The sequence below is a fragment of the Corapipo altera genome, unplaced genomic scaffold (assembly GCF_003945725.1).
Source record: "Corapipo altera isolate COAL_440 unplaced genomic scaffold, ASM394572v1 268, whole genome shotgun sequence".
Classification (NCBI taxonomy): domain Eukaryota; kingdom Metazoa; phylum Chordata; class Aves; order Passeriformes; family Pipridae; genus Corapipo; species Corapipo altera.
This window is the reverse complement of record NW_020884901.1, coordinates 3,188,413-3,212,396: the sequence shown is the minus strand read 5'-3', so window position 1 is coordinate 3,212,396 and position 23,984 is coordinate 3,188,413. Positions and strand designations below refer to the sequence as shown.

The 23,984-nt window shown below is 47.4% G+C and overlaps 1 protein-coding gene across 2 annotated transcripts in view; it reads left to right on the top strand.

The window, feature by feature from the left end:
- Positions 1-6: 6 nt before the first annotated feature.
- Positions 7-23,984, top strand: part of COL5A1 (collagen type V alpha 1 chain) — a 148,460-nt gene continuing 124,482 nt past the window's right edge. For both annotated transcript variants that reach the window (XM_027650240.1, XM_027650239.1), the window contains exon 1: positions 7-211. In XM_027650240.1, coding sequence (XP_027506041.1) covers positions 112-211 — 100 coding nt within the window. In that variant the 5' untranslated portion in view covers positions 7-111. The remainder of the gene's footprint in view (positions 212-23,984) is intronic.

Genomic DNA, 23,984 nt, shown 5'->3' with positions numbered 1-23,984 from the left:
GGGGGGGTCTGAGCGCCTCTCCTTCGCTTGTGTATATATATATTTTTATTTTTTTTCGCCCTTTCCCCCGCCCCGGGTTGTCCCGAGCTGGTGCCCCGTTTTTTGTGGACCATGGATACGCACACGCGGTGGAAAAGGCGCAGTTGGATACGGAGCTGCTCGGTGCCCGCTGCCCTGGTGCTGCTGGCTGCCCTGTCCCTCGGCCGGGCAGGTAAGGGGGGTCCCCGAACCCCCCAACCCCGGGCGGAGGGTCCTGCGGGGTCGTGGAGGGGGAGTGGGGGTGTCCTGCGGGGTCGCGGAGTGGGCGAGGGGGCTTTTGTGCCTTGTCTTTCCTTCCCCAACGCGTTCCGGCAAAAAAGAAAGAAGAAAAAAGAAACCCCAACAAAACCCACCCAACCTCCTTTAGCTGCCCTAGTCTCTGAATGCCATTTGTCAGGGGGCCCGTAAAAGGGGGGAAAATCTTAAAACAATACTTTATTCGCTTTTCTTGGAGCAGAGCTCCCTGTTGCCGGGCTGCTTTTTCTGGAGGAAAAGTCAGGACGAGTTTCTGGAGGCTCTGGTTCTTTACATATCTACGTGGTTATATATGTGAATGTATATTTAGTCGACTGGAAAGCTCTGGGCTTGCGTAGTTCCTCCTCCTTGAGGAGAAGAAAGTTTTTGTCCCGCTGGAATCTGCTCTCCCTCCGCACATCAAAGCGCCAGAGCTCGGGACACAAAAGCTTTGGAGCCGCTCGGGACCCCAGAGCTCCGCTGCCCCCTCACCAGCCCCAATCCACAGGGTTTTTCCCTAAAAATGGGGCTGTTGAATGCGGCGGGGAGGAAGCTCTGAAGTTCCAGATGTGCAACAGCACAGAAAACCCCTGGAATGTCATTTCTTTTCCTCATCGTGCAGAAGGGGAGACTTTTAAACACTCCTGTTTCCCTTTGGGGTTGTGGAGCGTTTTTCCAGAGCTCTGCTTCCCAAATGTCTGCCTTGCCCCCGGGTGGGCTGGGAAATGCCGGAGCAGGGCAGCTGGGGGCTTTGTGGGGCTGCTGGAAAAGTTTTCCGTGTGTTTGCAGAGCGTTCCCTGAGTTTGTAGTGGACACTTGGAGGCATCGCCGCTCTGAGCTCTGTTTATGTTGGATTCCAAGGGAATGACTGAGGAGCGGTTTGTTGGCAAAGTTGATTTTTTTGAAATCCGAAAAGTTAAACTTGAGAAACTGAGAAATGCCCCGAAATGCTGAGCTGTCTGGGATTCAGCTTTTGATTCAGCTTTCCTGCCTGAGTTTTGCGTGCTCCGGGTATTTTTTCCCGGGAAGTCCTGGCAGGGGTGTTTGCAGGGTTGCTTGAGTTGTTACCAGGACAAACGCCCGTGGGATTCTGTTCCTAGCAGTGGGATTCTGTGTACAAAGCAGCGTGATTGCGAATTACTGTCATTTCTGGGTTCTTAAAATGACATTAAGGAAGAAAAGGTTGGGCGTAGGAGGAATGCTTTCATTAATGGTTTGCTTGTGAAGGCTGAGCAAGATGGAAAAGCAGTTGCTGGTCAATGAATAAAGTCTCTAGAACATCCCTGCAGGGAAAAGTTCAGGGCGGTGGGAGCTGCCACAGAATTTGTGCTGCTGTTAAAGCAGTTTTCAGACCAGCAGAGCGCTGGAGTGACACCAGCTCCTCTGGAGCTCCCTCTTGTCCAGCCAGCTCCTCGGGCCCCTCGGTTATTGTGTATTTATTTTGTATCGGTTGCAAATGGAATTATTTCCAGTTTCGTCTATTTCAAAGGGTAAAACCCCAAAGTTTTCCTTTCACTGTTGCCTGTGCTGATGCTGTGACGGTTTCAGAGCATCCTTAGGCGTTTCCTTGTCTGTGTGTATCCTCCAGACAGACTCTTTTCCAAAGTTACCAGGTAACTTTTTCAAACTTCTGGGTGCAGCTGGGGGAGCAGAGGAATGGCTGGAAGCTTTTGTGGGGCCACTGTGCAGAGTAATGACTCTCGTGGTGAAAGGCTTTGAGTTTTCCTAATGAGCCGCCTAATAGGACATCAAATAATTTGGATGAGGGTGGAGTCAGACCGGGACTGCTGATGGCATTGACTAATGCTCTTTATGGCTTTTTTTTTTTAAATTTTTTCAACTTCTCTTCGGTTTTATTTCAGCTCAGCTCGTTTCAATTTCATTATAGTTGCTCTCTCAACACTGAGAGGAGAATCTTCCCTGTAATCCATTGCGTGGTCCCAAAGAAAGGGGGAGGACACCTTGAATAGAGGATTTCCAGAAAAATAGAGAAATAGCAATGTCAAAGGCAACATGATCTGAGCTGCCTCCAAACACAGCCCTTCCAGCTCAGATTTTCCCATATTTTAACAGATGATGTCATGCAAAAATCTAACCCACAGACAAAGTTGGAATCTGTCTCTGCTTTTACAAATCCCTGTAAAATCGAATCAGGTTTCTGGGTGAAAATTTTTGGATGCAGCAGTTTCCTTTAGTGGCAAAGTGTAACAAGAATACATGGTGTGCCCTTTAAAATAAAAATGCTGGAAATTGTGAAGTATCCTGTTACCATCTGCTGCTTCTCTCCTTGGCTCTTCCCCAGTCACCTAAATGAGCTAAAAAAATAATCTTGATCCAGCCAGTTAAAAGTGTTTTTTTAAAATGCTTTGCCAATCAAAAGTGTTGATACTGTTTTACAAGAAGAAATATGACTTTATAAGTCTGGAATTGACGGCAGATCTGATTTCCACTGTAAAAACCTGGACTATGCTGTCAATGTATTGCCAGATTGGAATGGGAATTTGTAACTTAAAAGCACCCAGCTGTGGGACATGCCCTGGCCAGGGGCTGCAGCAGAGGCATTTGGCTGAGGTAATGTGTTGTTCTTCCATGGGAGCAGGGTCAGGAGGAAAACCCTTTGCTGACCATTCCCTTCAACGTGGTGTTTGGAGGCTGCTCCTGGAATCTCCTCCTGCAGGGCTGAGCTGTGCTGGATGTGGGAGCTGAATTTGCCAGCTCCCTCCAAAGCTACTGGGCAGTAATTTGGGGACTGGAGGAATCATCTCTTGTCTTCAGGGGTAGCTCTAAGGTAAAACCTGCTGAGTTGTTGTTGATTTTTGTGCACAAAGAGGGACAGCAGTGAGGACTCACCTGCTGGCACTGCTGGCTCTGGCCTCTTGTGCTGGACCCTCAGATATAAGACCTCTTTTTAATGGCAAGTTTAATAAACAATGCTGTCTTATTGTTACTCCTAATGCTTACATAGTCTGTAACAGGGAATAACATTTACCCTAGGACAAATCAGGAGAACCTGGAAAGGGGATGTGCATCCTTATTTTAAAGGAGTGCTGTCCCTGCCCATTCTGGTTTGGAGTTGGAGATGGACTTTTCAGGTTCATTCCTTTTTGAAATACAGAGTAAACCCAACTGGCAGGTTTCTGTCTCGTGGTGACCTGCAGTCAGGTGGTAGCACTGCAGGGGTTGTACTGATATCAGAACTGAGGGGGTGACTCAGCAACGTGGCTCCTGCTCTGATCTCCCCCCTCTCTGTGACACAGGGCTGGAGGTGAGAGCCTGATTTACCCTCCTGGGAGCGCCCAGGAAGTTCATTTGAGTTCCACTTCTCTGTGTTCAGCTGCAACAGCTGCACTGGATGGGCTGTTCAGCACAGAATGACAGAACCACTAAGGCTGGAAAAGACCTCCAAGTTCAACCTTTGACCAAACACCACCTTGTCAAGTAAACCACAGCAGATCACAGCTTGAATTCTGAAGCAGCTTTTTTTATCTTTTTTTTCTTTTTTTACTTTGCCACTGTCCCAGAGGCCCAGACCCTCAATGACACAGAGATGTCCCCATCACCCTGGGCAGTGTGTGCCTGCTTGCTTTTCTCCTAACACTGAAGATGTGATCTGGTGCTGATGCTGTCTGTCCCTCTGAGTCAACATCTGCCTGTCTGTCCTGCAGCCTGGCTCCAGGGGCAGAGGCTCAGAGTCTGTGTTCTCACACCTGCTTTGAGTTACAGAAATAATCTTTAGGATGAGACAAAGCGTGGCAGCAGATGCAGAGCAGCAGAAAGCACTGCTGTGGAATATGCCACTAATGCATATTAAGGCATCAGTGGGAAGGGCCATTTATAGATGTGTTTTAGGTAATCTGAGTTTTGTCTGTGCTTCAGAAATAAATCTGTGGGTGTGCTTTCCAGGAAACTTCAGTCTGAGGGATTTTTTTTTTTTTTTTTTACTGTAGAGATAAAGCAAATTTACCATTAATTTTTTTACAATTACTTACTGTCTTATGTCCAGATGCTTTGACCTGTTCTCTCTGTGCTCTCCCTCTAGATCTGGATGTTCAGGATACCCTTCCCAAAGTGGTGGTGGATGGGTGCCAATCACTGTGTAAACATGGAAGTCTACACTTGGGAAAACTGCAGGGAGCAAAAAGCTGGAAATGCTCTCACAGGATCAGGTTGAGAGTCAGGGTCTTTTTGGCCCTACAAGGGGGGATGAAGGGAAAAGGGACAGGTCAGGTGGACCCTGGGGGAGATAGTGATGTAAAAACTGCTCAAGTGAGGTATCACCATGGTGATTCCTGGTTTTACTATTTGTTTGTGTGGTTGCCTTGGATATGTCTGGGGAGTGGTGGGGCCTGGGAAGAGTGGGGAGCTGAGACACCTGAGTTGTTGGATGGCAGCAAATCCTGCAGGTGCAAAGATGGGTCTGGGACCCTCTTCAAACAAATGGAGTCACAGAATGGTTTGGGTTGGAAAGGACTTTAAAGATTCATCTCATTCCACCCCCTGCCATGGGCAGGGACACCTTCCTCTAGCCCAGGTTGCTCCAAGTCCTGTCCTGCCTGGCCTTGGGCACTTCCAGGGATGGGGTAGCCACAGTTTCTCTGGGCAACCTGTGCCAGGGCCTCACCACCCTCACAGGGAAGAACTTCTTCCAATCTAAACCTACTCCCTTTCCATTTAAAGACATTCCCCTTTGTCCCAAGTCCCTCACCAGTTTTCTTGCAGCCCTTTCAGACACTGGAAGGGGCTCTAAGGTCTTCCCAGACTCTTTGGGAAGAGCAATTCCATTTGGAGCTCATTCTCTGCTATCTTGGGAGTTGACTTTGAAGTGTAGCAGCCCCAAAGACAGGGGAAATCCCTGCTGAGTTACAAGCACAAATTTGGCACTTCCTCACCTCTGTACACCCTCACCCAAGGATGTTCTTGCCTGATTTGTTTAGCAGGAGTTTTATCCTCAGGATGCAGCCATTGCTGCATCCTGGCTAAAGTGGATGATTTTGCAGAGAAAGGCTTAAAATATTATTTGAGTTCTGTTGAAAACACGGTTATAACCTTGTAACACATAGATTTTGGTAGGTGGGAACTGCTGTTTAAAATGAGAGAAGAATTGTCTGGGAAATAAACCAGGAGTGAACCACAAAACACACCTCAAAACACTTCCTCCTTTTTCATGTGGAAGAAGAATTCTTCCAATCTGTTCTGAGCTTTTATTCAGCATAGACTTCTACCCATCACATGTTTAGGAAAGCCCTGACTCTGCTGTGGGTCTTTGATGCTGCTGCTGCTAAGCTCATTTTGGGAATGCTGAGGCCTTGAAGGGTCAGCTGCTGGAATTGGGTCCAATTTATGATCTGCAGAAAAGTCAGTGTCAGCCACAGGCACACACGAGATGCTGGAGCTCAGCTTGATCATCTCCACTGCCTCTGCAGGTCCTTGAGTTTAAACTTCTTTTTAGCATGGAATGTAACCCCCTCTCTTGGATTTATGGCAAGTCTGTTTGACAGAAGCAGCAGGACCTGGGACTGGCATCCTGTGGGAGATGCTGCCCCCAAAAAGGGGGGGATCACCTGGGGGGGGCCCAAGGGAGGGCTGATGCAATCAAAGGCATCTCCTGAGCTTCCTTCCAAGCTCTGGCTCTGCTGAAGTTTGGAGGCTCCTTGATGTTTTATGTTCTCCTGGATCAGGACTGCTCAGTGCCATTTTTTGACTCTCATTCCTTCTATTTGGATTTCTCTCTGGCTCTGACCCCTCTGGAGTGCAGCTCTTGTACAGAGATGTCAGTAATAGCAGTTAAAAGGTGCTGGTGAGTTTTTGTTCCCTGCTAAGGGCATGGTGGCTTTCTGGGGAGTTTTTAAGAGCTTTTTTGGAAGGAAAACCCTTTCAGGTGGCTTTACATATTCTCTTACCTATTCTGGAGCAGGCAGAGCTTCCCATCTGTCTCAGGTTGTTGGGGTTTGTCCCCTTTGAGCATCAGCAGAGCCCAATGGAGTCCTGAGTTTGCGGCTTCATAGTTTGGCTGTGGGTGCAAATATTTCTCCAAGGCAGTAAAATCCAATTTTCAGACCCTTAATATATTTTATTCTACATCCTGGTGTTGCCTTTACCTACTTATACCTTCAGTTGTTTTTCCAGACAGTGCATTCCCTTTCCTTTACCCTCTTGGCTTGCTTGGGAGAGCTTCCTGCAACTGGCCTTGCTGTATATATTTTAAATATTTTACTCTCCCCAGCTAGATCACAGCTGATGTGATGTGTACTGACTTTGCAAGCTGGAAGTTTTCCTTAAAAATATAAAAAAATCCTTTGTGTGAAGCAAAGAAAAACTCAGTATGGGAAGAATGAGCAAAAACCAGGAGGTAAAAAAAAAAAAAAAAGGTTGAGACATGAAAGAATGGAAACATTTTGTTGAAATCTAATGTTATATGGAAAAAACTTTGGTTGGCAACATGGTATAATTAGCCACTGGGTTACTGTTGGCAAGTTCCAGGGCTCTTGAAATGCAGCCTAGCACTGAGGGAAGCATCCAAATGATGTCGTGGTTTCTCTGTGGACGTGTCTGGAAAATGTGTAGAACTAAAATAAATAAATGAAGGAGCTACACAAAAGGTATTTTTGAGCTTGGTTGCTCCGAGTCTGAGCTCTTTTTCACTCCAGAAGCCAGAGAGAGAGTTCTCAGCATCACCTGGAAGCTTTCATGAGGACGAGATGTCACTCTTTGAAAGCAGGAAAATGGTATTAATGTATTTACAAGGTTGGAGTTTTTCTTCCAGTTGGTGTAACAAGCCTGAGAGAAAAAGGATAGTTTGGGGGTTGAATGAGTGGAACAACCTACATCAGAGTTCATTCCTAACCTCTACTGTGGATTTTCTCCCAGTCTTTAGGCAAATCCCTGTGTTTCCCATCCCCTGGGGCATGATCACATCTCCCTGTGTGGAACCTGACATTGAGGTGTTGCTCTAACACAATTTTACTGCTGATATGCCAACAAGACACGTGTTTGCAAGCACTGAAGTGTTTTAAGAGGCTCTTTTCCATCTCTGAGCCTCAGGTTATATTAGTGGCTGTGATCTTTCTATTTTAAAAATTCTCTTCCTCCCTGGGATGGGGTTTTCCCCTCCAGCAGCACTAGTGCCTCACACTGAAAATCCAGAGGGTTACTTGGATTTTTTTCTTTAGATTTGGGCAGATTTCTTGCAGGTTATATCATGGGCTGCAAGAACCACCAAGCTGTTGTATTGACTGCTCTCAGGATGCTTTGGAGAATTAGATCTATAACAGAAATCTGAAGCAGAGGATTTTTTGGGCAGCCACACATTTCAGTTTATTGGGGAAAAAAAAAACCCTCTGGAAGGTGGAGGGGTGCAAATGGAAAGGGGGTGCTGGATCCTGAGGAATCTGGGTTGTGGATGTGCTGTGGGCAGGAGCAGGAGGCCAGATAAGCTTCTGTCAGGCTGCCACTTACCTACCCTGGGGTGGTGACATTCAGCTGTTTTGCTGATGTGAGAAGGTAATTCCAGTGTTTTACTGAGGGCTCTGCCATGGTCTCAGTACATTCACCCCTCTGGGTTAGGTTGGATTTCCTGGGAAGTCTCCCATGCCTGATGCTCCAGCCCTGCAGCTCTGGAGTCACTGGAAAGAGGTTTGAAGGCCAAACCTCAGTCTTGTGCTCAGAGACAGCTTTCTATTGATCTGGATGTCCCCCAAAGGAGCAAGACACCCTATTTTCCTAATGAGGAGTGTGTTTGGGGGTGCTCTAGTTCTCCTTCAGCTTGATGAAAACCTGAATTATCCTAAATACAGCTAAATCTCACTGTTAGCATGGGATGACCCCATGTGCCATCCCTGCCTGGATCAACCTGTGCATCTGCAACCAGGGAGATGCTGATTTCTTCAGAGTAAATAAATTAATAAGTGTTTTCCTGTCTCAGCTTTCAAGCAAACTGCTTAAAGCCCTTGCCTTGCCTCCCTGCTCTAGGACAGGGGAGTTTGCAGCTCTGAGGGAAGTGCTGTGAGGAGTTGATGGAAGAAGCTCCCAGGGAGAGGAGAGGTCACTAAGGGGTCTGTGGAGCCCCTGCTCAGGGGGAATGTCAGGTTTAGTGACCAGATTTAGGGTTTCATTTCATGTCAGCTGGAGCTTCTCTTTTTGAGTGAGGACATACAGGAAGGAGCCAGCTCAGCTCTGCCTGAGCCCCTGTCTTACACAGCCTTACTGGCCTCTCCTCCTCTGCCTTTCCTCCCTCCACCCCCTTTTTTTGTTTCCAAGACAATACTTAAGTAAGAATTCACTGCAGCTGAATTCCTGGAGATGACACTGCCCGTTTCCCAGGGTCTCTTGTACTCCTGCTGCATTTTACTCAGTGATTTTTGCTGTGTCTCATTCCCTCCGACATGAATTAAGCAGCGAGTTTGTGTGATTTTTATTTTTTTTTTTTTTGCTTTTGAGGGGGTTCATCCTAGATGTGCTGGAATGAGATACCTACTCTGTGTGTGCTCTTGTCTGCTGCAGGATAGAGATTTGGTCCGAGGGCTGCAGTTCACCAGCTGAATAATGAACTCATTGTCTGTGTGCCCTTATTTCCAGCTTGCACCATTAAAAGTGAATAGAAAGGTCAAGGAGATGAGTCACTGTGAATACAAGTGTCATTCTGCTCAGGAGAAATGGAAAAAAAGGAGCTTCCAAGCGAGGTGTTTCGGCTGGTGCCAAACTGCTCTGTTCCACTGGAGTTACTGGGAGTTACAAGAGGAAATCTGGGCTGAGATTTGCTGGAGTGTTCAAGCACTAAAAAGCCCAGCAAGGGGCTGGAGCTGGGCTTTGGCTGTTGTAGCTGCAGCAGGCTCTGTTTGGAAAATCAGGGTGATGCTCTGGAAGCCTTGGGCTCCTTGCTGCTGTCTTGGAAAACAGACAGCTGGAGTGTGTCGGGTTGGTAGCTCTTGTTCTCAGCTCCATGACATACCCAGTGGTACCCAGAAGAAAAATCTTCCTCCAAATCCATGTGGAAACTCCTGATACGGAGCCAGAGCACCTTCCTCCAGACCCAGAGCAAGTGTTAGTAATGGAGTGAAGGTGCTGTCATGGGACAGTGCTGTTGGAGAGGGACTTTGGACCAGGGTATGGGGACAGGACAAGGGGGAATGGCTTCACCCTGACAGAGGGCAGGGTTAGATCAGATATTAGGAAGAAATTCTGACCTGTGAGGGTGGTGAGGCCCTGGCACAGGTTGCCCAGGGAGGTTGTGGATGTCCCATTGCTAGAAGTGTCCAAGGCCAGGTTGGAGCAACTTGGGCTAGTGGAAGGTGTCCCTGCCCTTGGCAGGGAGTGGAACTACGTGATCTCTCAGGTCCCTTCTAACCCAAATCATTTACAATTCTCTTGAAACTCTGGTGAGAGAACTGGGTGCACCAGAGTCCCACTCAGTCCCTGCAGCATCCCAGGAGAAGGAGCAGGGTGGTGACATCCACAGGTCTGCAGGGTGCCTGGAGCTGAGCCTGGGCCCGGCCCCTGCCCCGGCTCTGGTAAATGCCCATTTGTAAATTAAGCTTTTTTAATTTCCTGCCCAAAAGCTTGATTCAACAAGCCCCAGGCAGCTGGTTAACCACGCTGGAAATGGAAATAGAAACGTGGCTCGTGGGCTGCACGTGTGGAAGGGGGTGGTGAGCTGGGGGTGGGTGTGTGCCAAGTGGGTGGGATGGGATGGGGACCCGGCCAGAGCTTTTGCCTTTAATTGACAGTGTAATTCCAGTAAAACAGCAGCAGTGGGTGGAACACAGAAGCCAGTTCAGGAGTTGTTAATGCTTTTTTAATGGGGTGGAGTTGCTTTATGTCTTGGGCTCCTGTACCTGCGGATTTCCTTTTTCACGTGGCTCAAACACCCTCCTCTGGGTTCAGCATTTTGGGTTCAGCATTTTGGCGGATTGCTTTCCACTGCCCTGGAAGGGAAACAACCCCAGTGCATTTGAGATCAAGGTGTGCTCTGACAGACACCCCTGCACATTGCCCAGCACTGCTTTGGTATTTTGACAGAATTTCAATCCTGAACGAAAGCACATAGGAATATTTAAATTTTTGATTTCTAGCCACTGGATTTTTCTGCTCTGAAGTCACTCTTCTGGTGTAAAATAGCTATTCTTCTGAAAAACTGCTAAAGCTTTAGAAGCTTGATTTATCCTCCCTCATCAAAATACACCTTTGGCAGGAAACTAAGCCAACTATTTCTCTTGCCCACCTAATCCAAGATCTTTTCCATAAACAACTTGCAAATGAATTTGCCAGTGCAGCTTTGATCCAAGGTGGCCAAAACTTCAACACAAATTCCAGTTGGTATCAGATGACTGGGAGCTGGGACTCGTTTGCTGATGATGCAATAGAACCATGGAATGGTTTGGGTTGGAAAGGACGTGGAAGTGTGATAGTAGTGTGATGCTGGCAGGGCTGGGGTGAGGCAGGAGCTGATGCCTTGTAGCTCACGTGCATGGAAGGGGGGGGGCTGTGCCTGGTTTTGGGATGTTTAATCTTAGTGTTGATATTTGCTGGAGAGGTTTCTGCAGGTGGATGGGGTGGGTCACAGTGTGGGACCAGCAGAGCTGCTCTGGGTTGCCAGTGTGGGATTCCATGGGAGAATCCAGCTGTGGGGCAGGAGCCCCTCTGGAAATGCCCCTTGGAGGGTTTTCCCTGGGAGACACGAGGCTGTCCATCCCCTTGAGTGCAGCATCTGCTCCCTGCCCCTGGGCTGCTCAGCGTGTCCCCTTGGACAGCTGTCCATTCCTTGAAGGATAAGCTCTGTTTTCCCGGAGCCCTGGGCTGCGAATTCTTGCCTCGCTGTTGTTTTGCTGCAGGGAGGTTGTGGATGTCCCATTCCTGCTTTGTGTTACAGGGAGGGCAGATCCCTGAGAATCCCCTCATCGTGTCTGCGCTCCAAAAACGACGCGAGGGAGGGAGGAGGAAGCCGCTTTCATCCCGGCAGCTGCCTTTGGCGCTCGCTGGCTGGTTCCTATCGGAAAACTGCTCGGAATGTTCCCTCGCAGGGGTTTGCAGGGACCGGGAGAGGCACATTATCACGTCTTGAGCACTTCGGGAGAAAGTCCCTCACTCTCTGCCTCTCTCAAATGTTTAAATGAAAACAGTCTGTCTTTCTGCAACTCTTGGATGCTTTCCCTGCTGACCTCAGGAGCTGGGATGGGAGGAGGAGCAAACAGACCCGAACTGGCTCTGACTTTCCTTTTTTTCCCCCTTTTTTTTTTTTTAACTTCAGTCCTGATTCCCTGCAGGATGCAAAGCAGAAAAACAATAAGGGCCATATCTGCTCTGGAAACATCAATTTTCCCAGTGCTCTGTAATTAAGGAGCTATATCAGGAAGCAGTGGAGTCTTTCTGCACTGGAGGCTGTTGGCAGCTGCCAGAGCCCGTGCAGAGGGTTAAGTCCTCTGCTGTGTCTCACCAGCTCTTTCTTTTCCAACCACAGACATTCCCACAGCAGGGTCTGCTCCCTGTGAGCAGAGAGAAGTGCTGGGTTGAATCAGCCTGTTACTCCTAAAATGGGGGGATCAAAGATGAGACACTTCAGAGCTTTGTCAGACAGCCGTGCCCAAGGATGCTGGAGGTGACACTTTGTCCTGTGGTCCCTGTGCTGGGAATTCTTCTGCCCCAAGTGGTTGGACGTGATGATCCTTAAGGTCTTTTCCAACCTTAACGATGCTGTGATTCTGTGGGAGTCATCCCTGTGCCTGGGCCAGGGTTTTTGGGCTGACCCTTCAATGCTTACGCCGAGTTTCGTCTTGGCCCAGGGCCCCATGGCTGGGCAGGGATGGGATTTTTTCCCTTCTTGTATGTGAATCAGGCTCTTGCAGCACTGCCCTGTTGCAGGAGTCTGTCTACGTGGAGCTATGGGTGGATACAGGGCTGGGACTGGGCTCCTGTTGACTTTGGGAATTTAGGCAGTGAAGTAGCACAGCGTCATCAGGCCTGAATCACAAAACCACCCTTCATCTCTTTCTACCACTGCTGTTGACTTGCTGCCTTCCCTGCCCACAGGCCTGCATTTTTTTTTGGCAGTTTATGCAGCATTTTACAGTCCTGATTGGGATTCAGCACAGGAAAATGCAATGGGGTTTCTTGTGGCTGTGTGGAATAGGCATGGATTACACCAAGCTGATTCAGATTTTTCCTATGAAATATGAACCAGAACCAAAACTGGAGGTTAGGTTTTTTTTTTTTTTTTTTTTGGTGGGGTGTGGAAATACCCATAAAGCACTTTGGGTTCCTCATTTGAAGGTTCTTAAAAATTCACACCAGTAAAATTGGAGATGCTCTGAAACAGAGTCGGAACATGAGTTAAAGATGTTGTGCACATTCAGAGCCACTGAGCAGCCCAGTGTGTTTCCCTCCCTGCGGCTCCTTCTCCAGAGCCTTGGCCAGACAAGCCGGGGCCCTCCTTGCCCTGGGGACACTCATCCCAAATAACCAACAGCCCTGCTGCTAAAAGGAGCACAATTCCTGCAGCCTGGAAATAGCTGAGTCTCTGCTGCTGGAGCAGAGCTGCCCAGTTTGTGGCCTGGGACTAAGCTTTTTATGCACGAAGCTGAAACATCTGCTTTTGGGGGAGGGAAATTTGCAGCAACTTTGGTTTAGCTCAGGAGCCCTGGTGGGATCTGGAGCCCTGTGTACCTGCCCCTGTTGGGACTTGTGGGGTCAGGTTGGTTTATTTTTCTGAGGGTGGCAAAATGCCCAAACTCACAGGAAGCTTTAGTCCAGTGAGAAGGCTAAAAATAGATGTGGGAGATGAGAGGGAGCTTCTATGAAAGTGAAACGGGTGGTTGAGCATCAAAAGGTGCAGGAGTAGCCCCAGGAAATGTATTTGGGGGAACAGTTCTGCTTCAACACTTTGCATCCTGTTTTAGGGAGCCAGGAATGGCCGTGCAGGGTTAGTGCAGGCAGGTGGGTTGTGCCTGTGCAATGTCAGTCGACACAGGATTAAATAAGGCATGTGGAACATTCTAAGTAAAGCCTAGTGAGAAATAACCATTGGGGAACTCGGGAGGAGAAATAACCTGCTCTAGACAAGCCACAGTCCTCATCTGTGCCTCTGGAAGCCATGGATCCATCCAAGTGTGCTGGATCAGCAGTTGGAAGGCAGTGGCAGAGGTGAGGCTGTTCTGAGAGCATCCTGCAGTGCAGGGAGCAGTTTCTGTGCTCAGGGGTGTCCTGCCATCTGTAAAACCTCCCGGAGCAAGAGGAGGGAGAGAGGGATGCAGGGCAGGAGCTGCTTTGAATGGACACAGTGGTGAATTTGACCCATAATATCCAGGGGTTTATATTAAATTATTTTGTTATCTGTGCACAGTAGTGATGGACTTGCAGTTGGACCCTTTCTGCACACACTCTGATGGATTTGACAGGAATGGGCAGAAAGAGTCAGGATGGTGCTGGAAAAGGGCAGAGTTCTTTCTAAACTCAGGAGTTTGTCTTGCATGCAGCTGATGTATATTTTCTAGGATGTCTGTCCTAATGTCAAAGGGAATGTCTCCTCCCTTCTTGCTCTGGGATAGATATCTCAGCATACTGATGAAGAGGAACATACTGTGAGTGACTTCTTTGCACTTGAAGGACAAAATTGGTTTTCCTGTAGCCCTGAAAAGTCTGTCTTCCTGTTGAGCTAGAAATGAGGGAACACAAAATGTGCACAGATTACTTTTAAGCTCTTGGTATCCTCTAGCATGAAGTTCTTCATATATTGCTTATTTTAGTGATGGAGAGAGTATCAAGCATGCTCTATGTATAAATCAGCCTTCCTAAAATACACTGATAACTCAGCATTTGCCTTGTCTCCAGCCTCCCAAATATTTCCTTACCTCATTTAGCTCCTTTCACTCCTCGATGTGCCTTTTGCTCATCTTTGCTGAGTGGTGCTGGGCTGGGCTTGTCTGCAGGGATTGAAGCCTGGATGTGTCATTTACCTTCCCTCTCCCACATGTAAAAAGAATACCAAACATCACTTACACACGTTCACGAGTGGCTGCACAAATGATTGGAAGTGTCAGCAGGCGCTTTTCCAGATGGTGGAAGCGTGTTCCTTTCCTTCATTTCTTTCAAATGTCAAAGCCAATGAAGTTAATTACTGCCAGACTCGAAGTGACGGAGTGATTCTTGTCTCGGTTTCACCAGTGAAGCTGCACAATCCAGAGCAGGAGCCTCCAGGAGTTGAAATGCAACCACTAAACTGTGACCCCGAGTGGAGGAAAGACCTGGATTTGCAGCAGGATGACCAGTTTTGGGGGGTTTTTTTATTGGTTTTATGGGGGAGAAAATGGGTTTGGGCCGGGTAGGGAGGAATGTCACAGTGGGTGAAAGATGAATTTTGTCTTGCATTTCTTCTCTGCTCTGCCTGGCAGGAATGCAGCAGCTTCCCTGGGAAGTGCCTTGCTGTTGTCCTGCTTATTCCTGCAGCTTTGGTGTCCTCATGGCACTCCAGTGAGCTCTGCATCCACCCTTAATCTCTTGCCCTTCTTTATCTGTAAGAAAATGATGTGGTGTCTTCTTTTTTTCAAATTTATACAAATGTCTTGTTAAATTCTCAGGCTCTTTGGTGATAGAAATCATCCAAAAAAAGTTTGAACCAGATGATCCTTGAAGGGTCCCTTTTAACCCGGTGTTCTGTAACTCTGTGCTAATAATTGTAGAAATCAGGCAGTTGAAGGGAAGCTGCTCTGGTCAGATCCTGGCAAAGCTCCAGGGAATAAACATTGGATGTGGGTGCCCAAGGTGAGGCAGGGAAGGACTGAATTTCAGCTTAAACAGCTCTGAATGAAAGCTCTGAGTTCTCTGCATGCTTGGAATTCAGAGTGGAGGAGTCTCAAGACAGTCCTGTTGCAATGGAAGCAGGAACAGAAGAATTCTTGCTTGCTGCTGTTCCACTCCCTGGCTCTGTTTGCATCGTGGCTGTCCTGCTTCTGGGAACTCTGCAGAGCTCCAGGGAGTTGCTTGGAATTTTGTGCAGCCCCTGGGTCAGAGACAGGGAGCTGAGAGGCTTCCCAGGGACAATAACTCTGCCTGTATTTTAATGTGCTTATTTTTCACCCTGCATTTTGTTTCGTACAAAACGAGCATGTTCTTGTAAGGGCTTTTCTAGATAATTCTTTGTATTAATCCTTTGCATTTCTGACATCCTTATTCCTCTTTTCCAAGGACACCTTGCAGCAACTATTTAAGCAGAGTTTGCCATTTACTTCAGGGAAATAGTTATCAGAGAATCTCTAACTGTGCCCAATTCAGGATTCCCCATTTTTAACCCCACATTCCCAACACCCCTCAGAAGGTTCTCTGGGCTGATACTTTCCCTTCCTCAGTGGCCATTTTTTTCCAGTGTCTCTCCCAAGACTTATCTGAGCCTTCCATAGCCAGAAAAATAAACAGCCCCATCTCCTTTTGCCCTCTATTGTTCCTCTCTTTTGTGCTAAGTACAGTAATGCCTCTGAGCTACCCCAGGGCTCCCTGGTTCCCATGCTTCCCCATCCCTCTCACAAAGGACCTCTTTTCTCCCTCCCTTCTGGGTGTTTGGGGCTCTGCAAATACGTGCCAGCGACCCTTTGCTCTGTATGAAAATAGCCCCTGCCTTTTTGTAGCTGTCACTTATTCTTGCTCCTTTAATTAGACTTGATCCTGCTTGTATTTTTTTTTCCCTTTGACCCTTCTTTTTTTTTACTGCAGGGAGTAAGGTTTTTTTGGGAAGTTTTTTCAGCTCCCTTTCTACCTGTGCTGGCTCACACGAGTCTTCCCTCTTTGGATTAAGTTGGAAGGAACTTTAATTGCAGGACTCCAGACTTTCCCAAATATTTCCTGCTTGTGTGCTGTAAGGCCCCCCTGGGATGGGATTGCACACTTGTATTTCAGTTTATCTTTCCATCTGCTTTTGCCTAAAGCTGGCAGCTATTTGAGTGACTCCTTCAAATTCTTGCCTCTGTGGATATTTTAATACTTCCATCATCATTGAATGTGAAATATTCGTATTCATTGGCATCTTCATTCATCCTGGCTGGCTGCTTTTCAAGGATCACAGCCAGACAAAGGACCTGACAGCTCCTCATGCACTGACTGTCATGTGCTGAGACTTTTCCCTGTGTGATGGATCTTTCCCTGCAATGAAGTTCCCCTTCTGCTGGGATTTCGAGGGAGTGATGCTGATTTACACCACGTGAGGATCTGCTTTGTGGTACCTGGCTCTGCCCAGCCGAGCTCTTTTCCCATCTCATCAATATCTCATCACTCAAAAATCCCTCTCCTGCTGCTGATCAAAGCCCAGGCATGGATTTAGTCGGGAAAGCATTCCCAGCTCTGTTTTCAGTGACCACCCTGGAGTGCAGGCTGGAGCAGCATCCTCAGCCACCTGACTAATTTAGGACCTGCAGCCATACAATGCTCATCCTGTCATCCAGCTCCTTTGGAACATCTCTGTAGATCCAGCTTCACCCCCTGCCAAAATTGATGCCTCCTCCTCCTCCCTCTGCCTTCCCCTCCTCAGCTGCCTCTGCTGCTGCCTTGGGTTGGCACCTGTGGCTCCTGCCACACAAAATGGGTGTGATGTGCACTGGCTGCTCTTCCAAATTCATCTTGGAGTCAGCTGTCATAGGATCATTTTAGGCTGGAAAAGACCCCTAAGATCACCGAGGTCAACCCAGCCAAGCCCACCACTAAACCATGTCCCCAAGTGCCATGTCCTTCCAGAGCACCCCTGGACATCCCTTTGCCTTGGGGAGGGTTTTTTCATCCTGGATTTGCCTGGATGATGCTTTGTTTGAGTGGAAGGTTGTGCTTGGCAGAGAACAGTGTTTGTGTCCTGTTTAACCACGGTGGTTTCTGAAGTAAAAAAAACACTTGGAAATGCTGCAGGGCTTCTCCAGGAGCAAACCTGAAGAGTTTTCCACAGGCTGTGCAGGGATGGAAGTGGCCAACAGCTGCTTTGTGTGGACAGTGTGGGAGCAGATTCCTGCCCAGGAACAGCTTGGGGTCATGTTAAAAGCTGTTAAAGGGCAACAGGGTGAGTTAGTGCTCATCCTCAGGGATGACTGACACGACTTTATGGGGCTCTGCTGAAGGGTCTGGAAGCTGAGGCAGGTTCTGTGTGCTCAGAGGGAAGGTTATGATGCCTTTGGGACTGAACAGCAGTGGCTGAAAAACTTCCAGTTTAAGGCTTATAAAGCACATGCTAAATTAACACTTAATGTCTAACACAGGTGATTAAGGGGAAGTCTATTGGCTGGGCAAGTCAGTATGGCCTGATGTTCAAAGCTGTAGATGAACACTCTCCTCCTCTCTCTCTGACTCCTGTACCCCTGCTCAGGGTATTATCACCCTTCTGATAACGAAAAAAAAAAATTAACAAGAAATGCTGTGAGCCTTTAAAACAAATAAAGGGATAATGTCAAGGGAAATGTCTTGTGTCACGGAGAGAACAGTTTAGGAAGTGGTTAATATGTCAGGGTATTGATTTCTTTGCTGCTTTTTACTCATCTGCTTTTTACCTGCTGCATTTTTGCACCCTTTGGAGGGGTGGGAATGGTGTGGGCTCTGCTTGTGCTGGAGCTGAGACAGGTGTAGAATACACATCAATACCAATCTCTGCTCAGTCCAGAGATGTGGGATTGATCCTTTGAAGGCAAAAAGCTCTTGGGGGGCTGCAGAGCTCAGTGCAGGAGCAAAGTGTCTCATCCTTGGACTCTGAGCCCCTGCTTTGCTCATGAGTTGCTGTGTTACATCTTGTTTGAGTGTCTGTGCTGTAATTTCGTTGCTCAACATCACATAAATGAAGGCTTGTTGTGCTGTGTCCTTATATAAAGGCATTTTTTTATCACCCATCTCCTAGGGGCGCATGCTTCAGCCTTATCACCTTATTAAGGAAACTGCCACTGAACTTACTGGGGTTGTTTGAAAGCAAAGGAATGAATTATTCCTCAATGGGAATAAGGCCTGGAAGAGTTATGTGGGGAGCAGATGGCTGTGCTGGGATCTGCACAAAACCTCCCCCTTGCTAAGCAGTTTTCTTTACAAAGCTGGAGTTTAGTTGTTTCCCTTTAGAGAATTGCCTGATGGAAAACCAGTTCTTTAGCAAAAGTCAAAAAAAAAATCAAAAATACCCATTTTTTTTAGTGGCCAGTATATCAAGGTGTTTCTCTTGTGCACTTCACCGGCTTTGAATGAATTATCTGTGATTTGTGCCCTGGAAACTCAGGATGGTTTGAGAACTTTTTGTCCCTCAAATAAAATTCTTAACTCGTTTTTTGAATTTAGCACCATTTTAGGTGCCAAGAACCTCATTCTTCTGCTCCTTTTTCAACATCATCCAAGTTACCTTCTTGCAGTTAAGGAGCCAGAAGTAGAATTTGCTGAAAGCACTTGGAGTATATATGTATTAGGGTATAAAAAGTATCATTATAACCCTATATATGCTAAAAACTGCTGTATATGTAGTCTGCAGATATTACAGGCCTGACTGATCAAAGTCCTGATCGAGCTCTTTACACCTTTAAGTATGGTTATAAGAGGTCATGCCATGAACCAGTTTCAGGCAAGGGAAAATAAGATTGAGGCTGGAATCAATGTTTCCCAAATGCAAGGGTTTTTTTAGCTTACAGTCAAGAAAAGGTGTCCTGGAAATAGAAATGCTGTAATATAAATTCCTTTTCTCATCTGCAGAAAGAAATGGGACACTGGTCAACACCTGAGCTGAATATTGCAGGAGAAAACATTCAGTTAATTCCATGCATTATCTGGAAAGGAATGAACAGCAGAAAATATATTTTAATATTTTTTTTATTGGAGCTTCGGGACTGGTTTGTGAGAAGGTTACCTGATATCTGTTATCTGCCTCTTTACTAGGAGGGAGCACTAACTGCTTCCTTGCTTGGGTTAAATGGGTTTGCAGTGATCAAATTCTCCCTGGGAATGCAAACAGGGGGTCACCTTCCATCAGCATCCCAGGAACAACTTGCACAGGGACTTGTTGGACCAAGGAAGCAGCGATGAGGTGCCAGGTCTTGGCACTGCCTCCTGACTGGGAAGGTAACAGCTTCCAACACAGCATTTGCTGTTGTCTTTCTTTCTCCAAGTCTGTCCTGGGGGTGGGAAGATCAACAGGAGGGGTGAGGAATTTGTCTTGCTGATCTAGTTCAGTTCTGTGACCCTGACATGCTCTGATGGGCTGTGTTGCATCCAGTAACTTGAATCCCACTCAAAAGGCCTCAGGAGCACAATAAAAACGTGAGAAAAGAGAAGGGAAAAGATATTTAGCAAGTGATTATGTATTTCAGTCATCCACTGCTGGATACAGCTCGTGGGGGAGTGGGATGGACAATCCTTGGAGCCACATCTGCAAAATGAGGAGCAAATATGGTCACTGGTCCCTCCCCGCCCACTGAGCAAGGCAGGGGTGGGAATGTCGTGTTGTATCTCTCTTTCTTGGCAAATTCGGCAAAACTGGAAGGGATTTAGGAACCAGCAGCTGAAGCAGTGATGGGGTTTGGTGGCTGGACTTGCAGGGACTCTGAAACAAGTCAGCAGGAGAAGGTCCTCTCCTGAGGATCAGGAGCACGAAGGGATTTAGTTGTTGAACTGTTTGCTCAGATTGGTGAATTTGAGAGCCAAGTGTCTGAGCCAGTCACAGGGAAAGGGACCCTGCAGGGAGGTCCTGAAGGACCTGTCTGAGAGGGACATTTACAGCTGCTGAACTAAGCACAGTGGGAAAAATGCCCAGAAGGAAAAGTGTCCTGGCAGGAGATGGGCTGCAGAGCAGCAGATCTCTGGCTCCTGCAGCTCGTCCTCTGCTGTCACTGCCTCTGCTGAGCTCCCTGTTGAAGTGTGATCCCCGGGGAGAAGCTGGAGATGGTGTCACCAGTTTGGTCCCTTTCCAGCAGGGGAAAGAGGCAATTTTAATAATTGGATTGATGAGAGGAGCCTGCATGTGCAGGGAGCCCCAGGGATCTCCATCACTGTGACTGGAGGCTGCACAGAGGTGGCTCTGAACAAACCTCTGAATGGTTTCTTGCTGCAAGCCAGGAGTGGGTTTCCTGATCTTCCACTTCCCCAGTGGGCTTGAAACCTCACCCTCAGTCTAGGTTGTGCACATTTTTTTTCTCGGTAAAGAACCACCTCAAGGACCTTGTCTTGCATTTATCTTGCTCTTTCTGTGCTCAGCTGATTACTTTTAGCCACATTGTGTTTAGATGCTACAGCAGGACTTGAGAATCGAGATCCAGGTTGGGTTGTCTGCATGGATTCAGGGAAAGGCTCATCCCAAGAGCTGATGTGTAAAGCAGAGAGGCACAAAAATTACTATTTCAGGGTCATAGCACAAGAACCAGCCACGAGTGGGCATTTCTGCCAGGAGACCTCTTACCCTTTCCCGATCAATTTTCCATTTCCCAGCGCGTGGTCAGCCAGAGGCAGGAGCCAGCCCTCCTCCATCACCTCATCGAGTCTGACAGTCCCCTCCCGATTTTCCCAGAGGAGCAGGAGGGCTGGGACAGCCCCGGTGCTGCCCATCACTCAAGCACCACTTCTCCCTCCCTCTCTCTCCACTGACAAGGAGAACTCAGTGATTTTTATAACTGTCATTGGCCTCTAATTAGATGCTTGATGCCAAAGTAATGATAATAAAAGGCTCTTTATTTAAAACAAACCCATGTGAATAATTATGTAAATATTTGTCTGGGCCAGTGTTGGTTTGAGTCCTGGGAAAGCTTTTTGGATGACTATCTTGGATACTTCTTGTTAGCTTTTATAGTAGCATATTTCAATTTAGATGCTATCTTTGGGTTTGAAATCTCCTTCGTGTATAATGGAAGACCTGAAATGACATCTGGGCTCTGAAGTGCAGCAGATATTTCCAAGAACAGTCAATGCACAAGTCACCTTGTAACCAGTTTGATAGGAAATATCTGAAAGGGGGGGAAAAACGATTATGCAGCTGTGACCCAGATTATCTAAAATCAGCCCTTGTCCCTGTGTGACTCCTGAAACACCATTGTGACAGTTCTGGCTTTCAACGAGGTGAAGCCAGGATTTTATAGGAATATTGGTACATGATGAGTAAAAATCCATCAGCTCCTGAACTGTAGTGAGAGATGGATTCTGGCAGTGGCTTTGCTGCCTCCAAGGGGGTTTGTATCCATCACAGGTAGGATGGTGCAGGGAGGAGGGGCTGGCGATGGGTAATTAGCTCTGATTTGGCTCCTGATAGCTGTTTGTAATGGAGATGCTGCTCTGAGGGGGTTAATGGGTTGGCTTTCTCCCCTAATGACCGAGGATCAGAGATCACAAAGGTCTGTCAAGGCCGAACAGGAGTTTCTTGACGTTCCCCTAATGCCTCTTGATGTGCTCAGTTAATGGTAACAAACCCCTTCCACCGTTTGGTGCTGCCTGAACCAAGGGATGAGTGGGGAAGGAATCCTGTGCTTTTAAAGCAAAAACCATTAAACCACCAAAATGTGCCATTTCTTAATTTGGGCAGAAGGGAAATACACCCTGTACTCATGTTTTATTTATAATGGGACTGGAAATCGGAAAGGAATGGGAGCTGGAGTGTTGTGTTTGGATGAGCCTCTTCCGCATGTTTGAACATCACCAGATTATATATTATTCTAGCTGGTCCATAAAAAAACCTCAATTGGCCTAAAGTAAAATAACACTCGTTCCCTGGTGACGTTAACAAAGAAATCCATTTAAACACCTAATCGGGAACAAGATCTGCTGAATAAGTGGTGGATTAGAACTGAGAGAATCAGTAGGAACCGATAATTCAAAGGGTGAATCTCTCCCTGCTCGCAGATGCCCCTTGAGGGCGTCACAGCTCCTTGTGGGGTTGTGGTGCTTGCTGAGAACGGATGGAACTCATGGCAGGGGTGTTGATTCAGGGCTCTGTCTTCCTCCTGCTCTTCTTCCCTTGAAAGCAGCACCCTCGTCACGAAACTCAAGGATTAATGCTCCTGAGAAAACTTGGGAAACACGCTTCAGAAACGCTTTTCCTGAAGTCAAGCAGATATTAATTTGAAATTTGCCTTCTGGCTGTGTTTTTGAGGAAAATCAGAGAGGAAATAAATGCTAAGAGTCGGTGGCTTTAAATATCTGAGAGAAAGAATCGGGTTTATACTTCTTTCCCTCTGTCAAAATATTGAAATACACAGTGGTGCTGGAAAGAATTGTGCAGGGCTTTTTAAAAGTCACCCAATAAAATATTTAAAAATAAAAATTACTTATGTTTGGTTCCATTAACTTTATAGAGATCTAAAAACCCCACGGTGCATAAAAATGAGCCTTTAACTTCTGAATTCCTGTGTTCTGGGAGCATCCCAGCTGGGCTACCTGGGTAGTGAGGGGTAGTGCCCTGCAGGGAAGCCCTGGGTGGATTTGTTCCCTTTGAAGTGGGGATGGGATGTTCCAGCCATAGGAAGCTGCTCCTCAGCCTGACTGGAGCTGATTTACCCTGCTGGAAATGATTGTAATCGTGCAGGTGCTTGGGCTGATGTGTTTAATTAAGCTCATGGTTGGGCAATGCACTTGCAGCACCACAACAGGAATTAAAGGGCTGGCCGTGGCTCTGGGGAGGCTGGACAGAGGGTGCTATTCCAGAATGGATCCTGTTCCCCAAAATTTGTACATTTTAGCTGCTTTTTTTCCAGATTTATTGGTATAGCTGGTAAAAGATGCTGCTTGTCTTCTGTGTCCTCACACACAGCAGCTCCAGGCAGGGGTTTGGACACTCTGCTCCAAAGGTACCTCTTCAGCATCTCCCACTTTCCCTGAGTGCTGCTGGAAGATGCCAAGAGGGAATACAATCCTTTGCACTGCAGGGGTGAAGATAGTCCTGCTTTCCTTGGCACATTTAAAAAAGTGGCATCGTGAGCTTTTTTAATAACCCTGAAGTGTCAAGAAGAGATGTGGTGTTGGCCATCCTGTGGGGGTGTGGGCTACTCACGTGTGTCCTGCTGTGCTTCCACTGCAGAGGAGGAGGAGGAGGAGGAGGAAAAGCCCTGCCCATGGCTCACTGTGCTCCTAAACTGCCCTGACATGCACAAGGGCTGCTGGATGCTTGTCAGCATCCCAGCTGGAAGGCATGGGATTTCCTGGATGCATGGCTGCATCAGCCTTGCCTGATGCAATTCCCATTCCATGTCTGTGGGTGCTCAACGACATCTTTGGGATGAAGAGGGATGCACATAAAGCAACCCAGAGCGTTGCTTTTGCAGGAAAATCACAGTTTAGCTGTTGGAATTTGGTTTCTTTCTGGAAGTTTTCTCTTAGGCAGGTTTTGGGTGATGCCATGAGGATGAGGTGGTTGCCTCAATCCATGAATCCTTGGTTTCATCCAGAGGTGATGCCCTTGTTCTTGATTCAGTGCCAGGGAGCTTTGGGCACCAAAAGGAGGAAGGAAGGTGCCCTCTGATGTGCTGGAGCAGCAGGTTGGAGCAGATGGCAGCCCTGGCAGAGGAGGATGCTCACACTTGCTCTGACAAGGAGGCTGTTAGGTCAGGTCTCTGTGTGTTGTTTCCCCTTCCCTGGGGGATGTTTAGGCCAGTTTGATGTTTCCTTGCAGGAATAACTGTTCTGCACCCCATTAATACTGGTTGCAAACCTTCTGTTGACTTTAATGCGCTGCAAGCTCAGACCCTAATTAATTCTTGTAGAGCTTTGAGTGGTTGATTATTACAAATTACTTTGAAAATGTAACTGCTGTC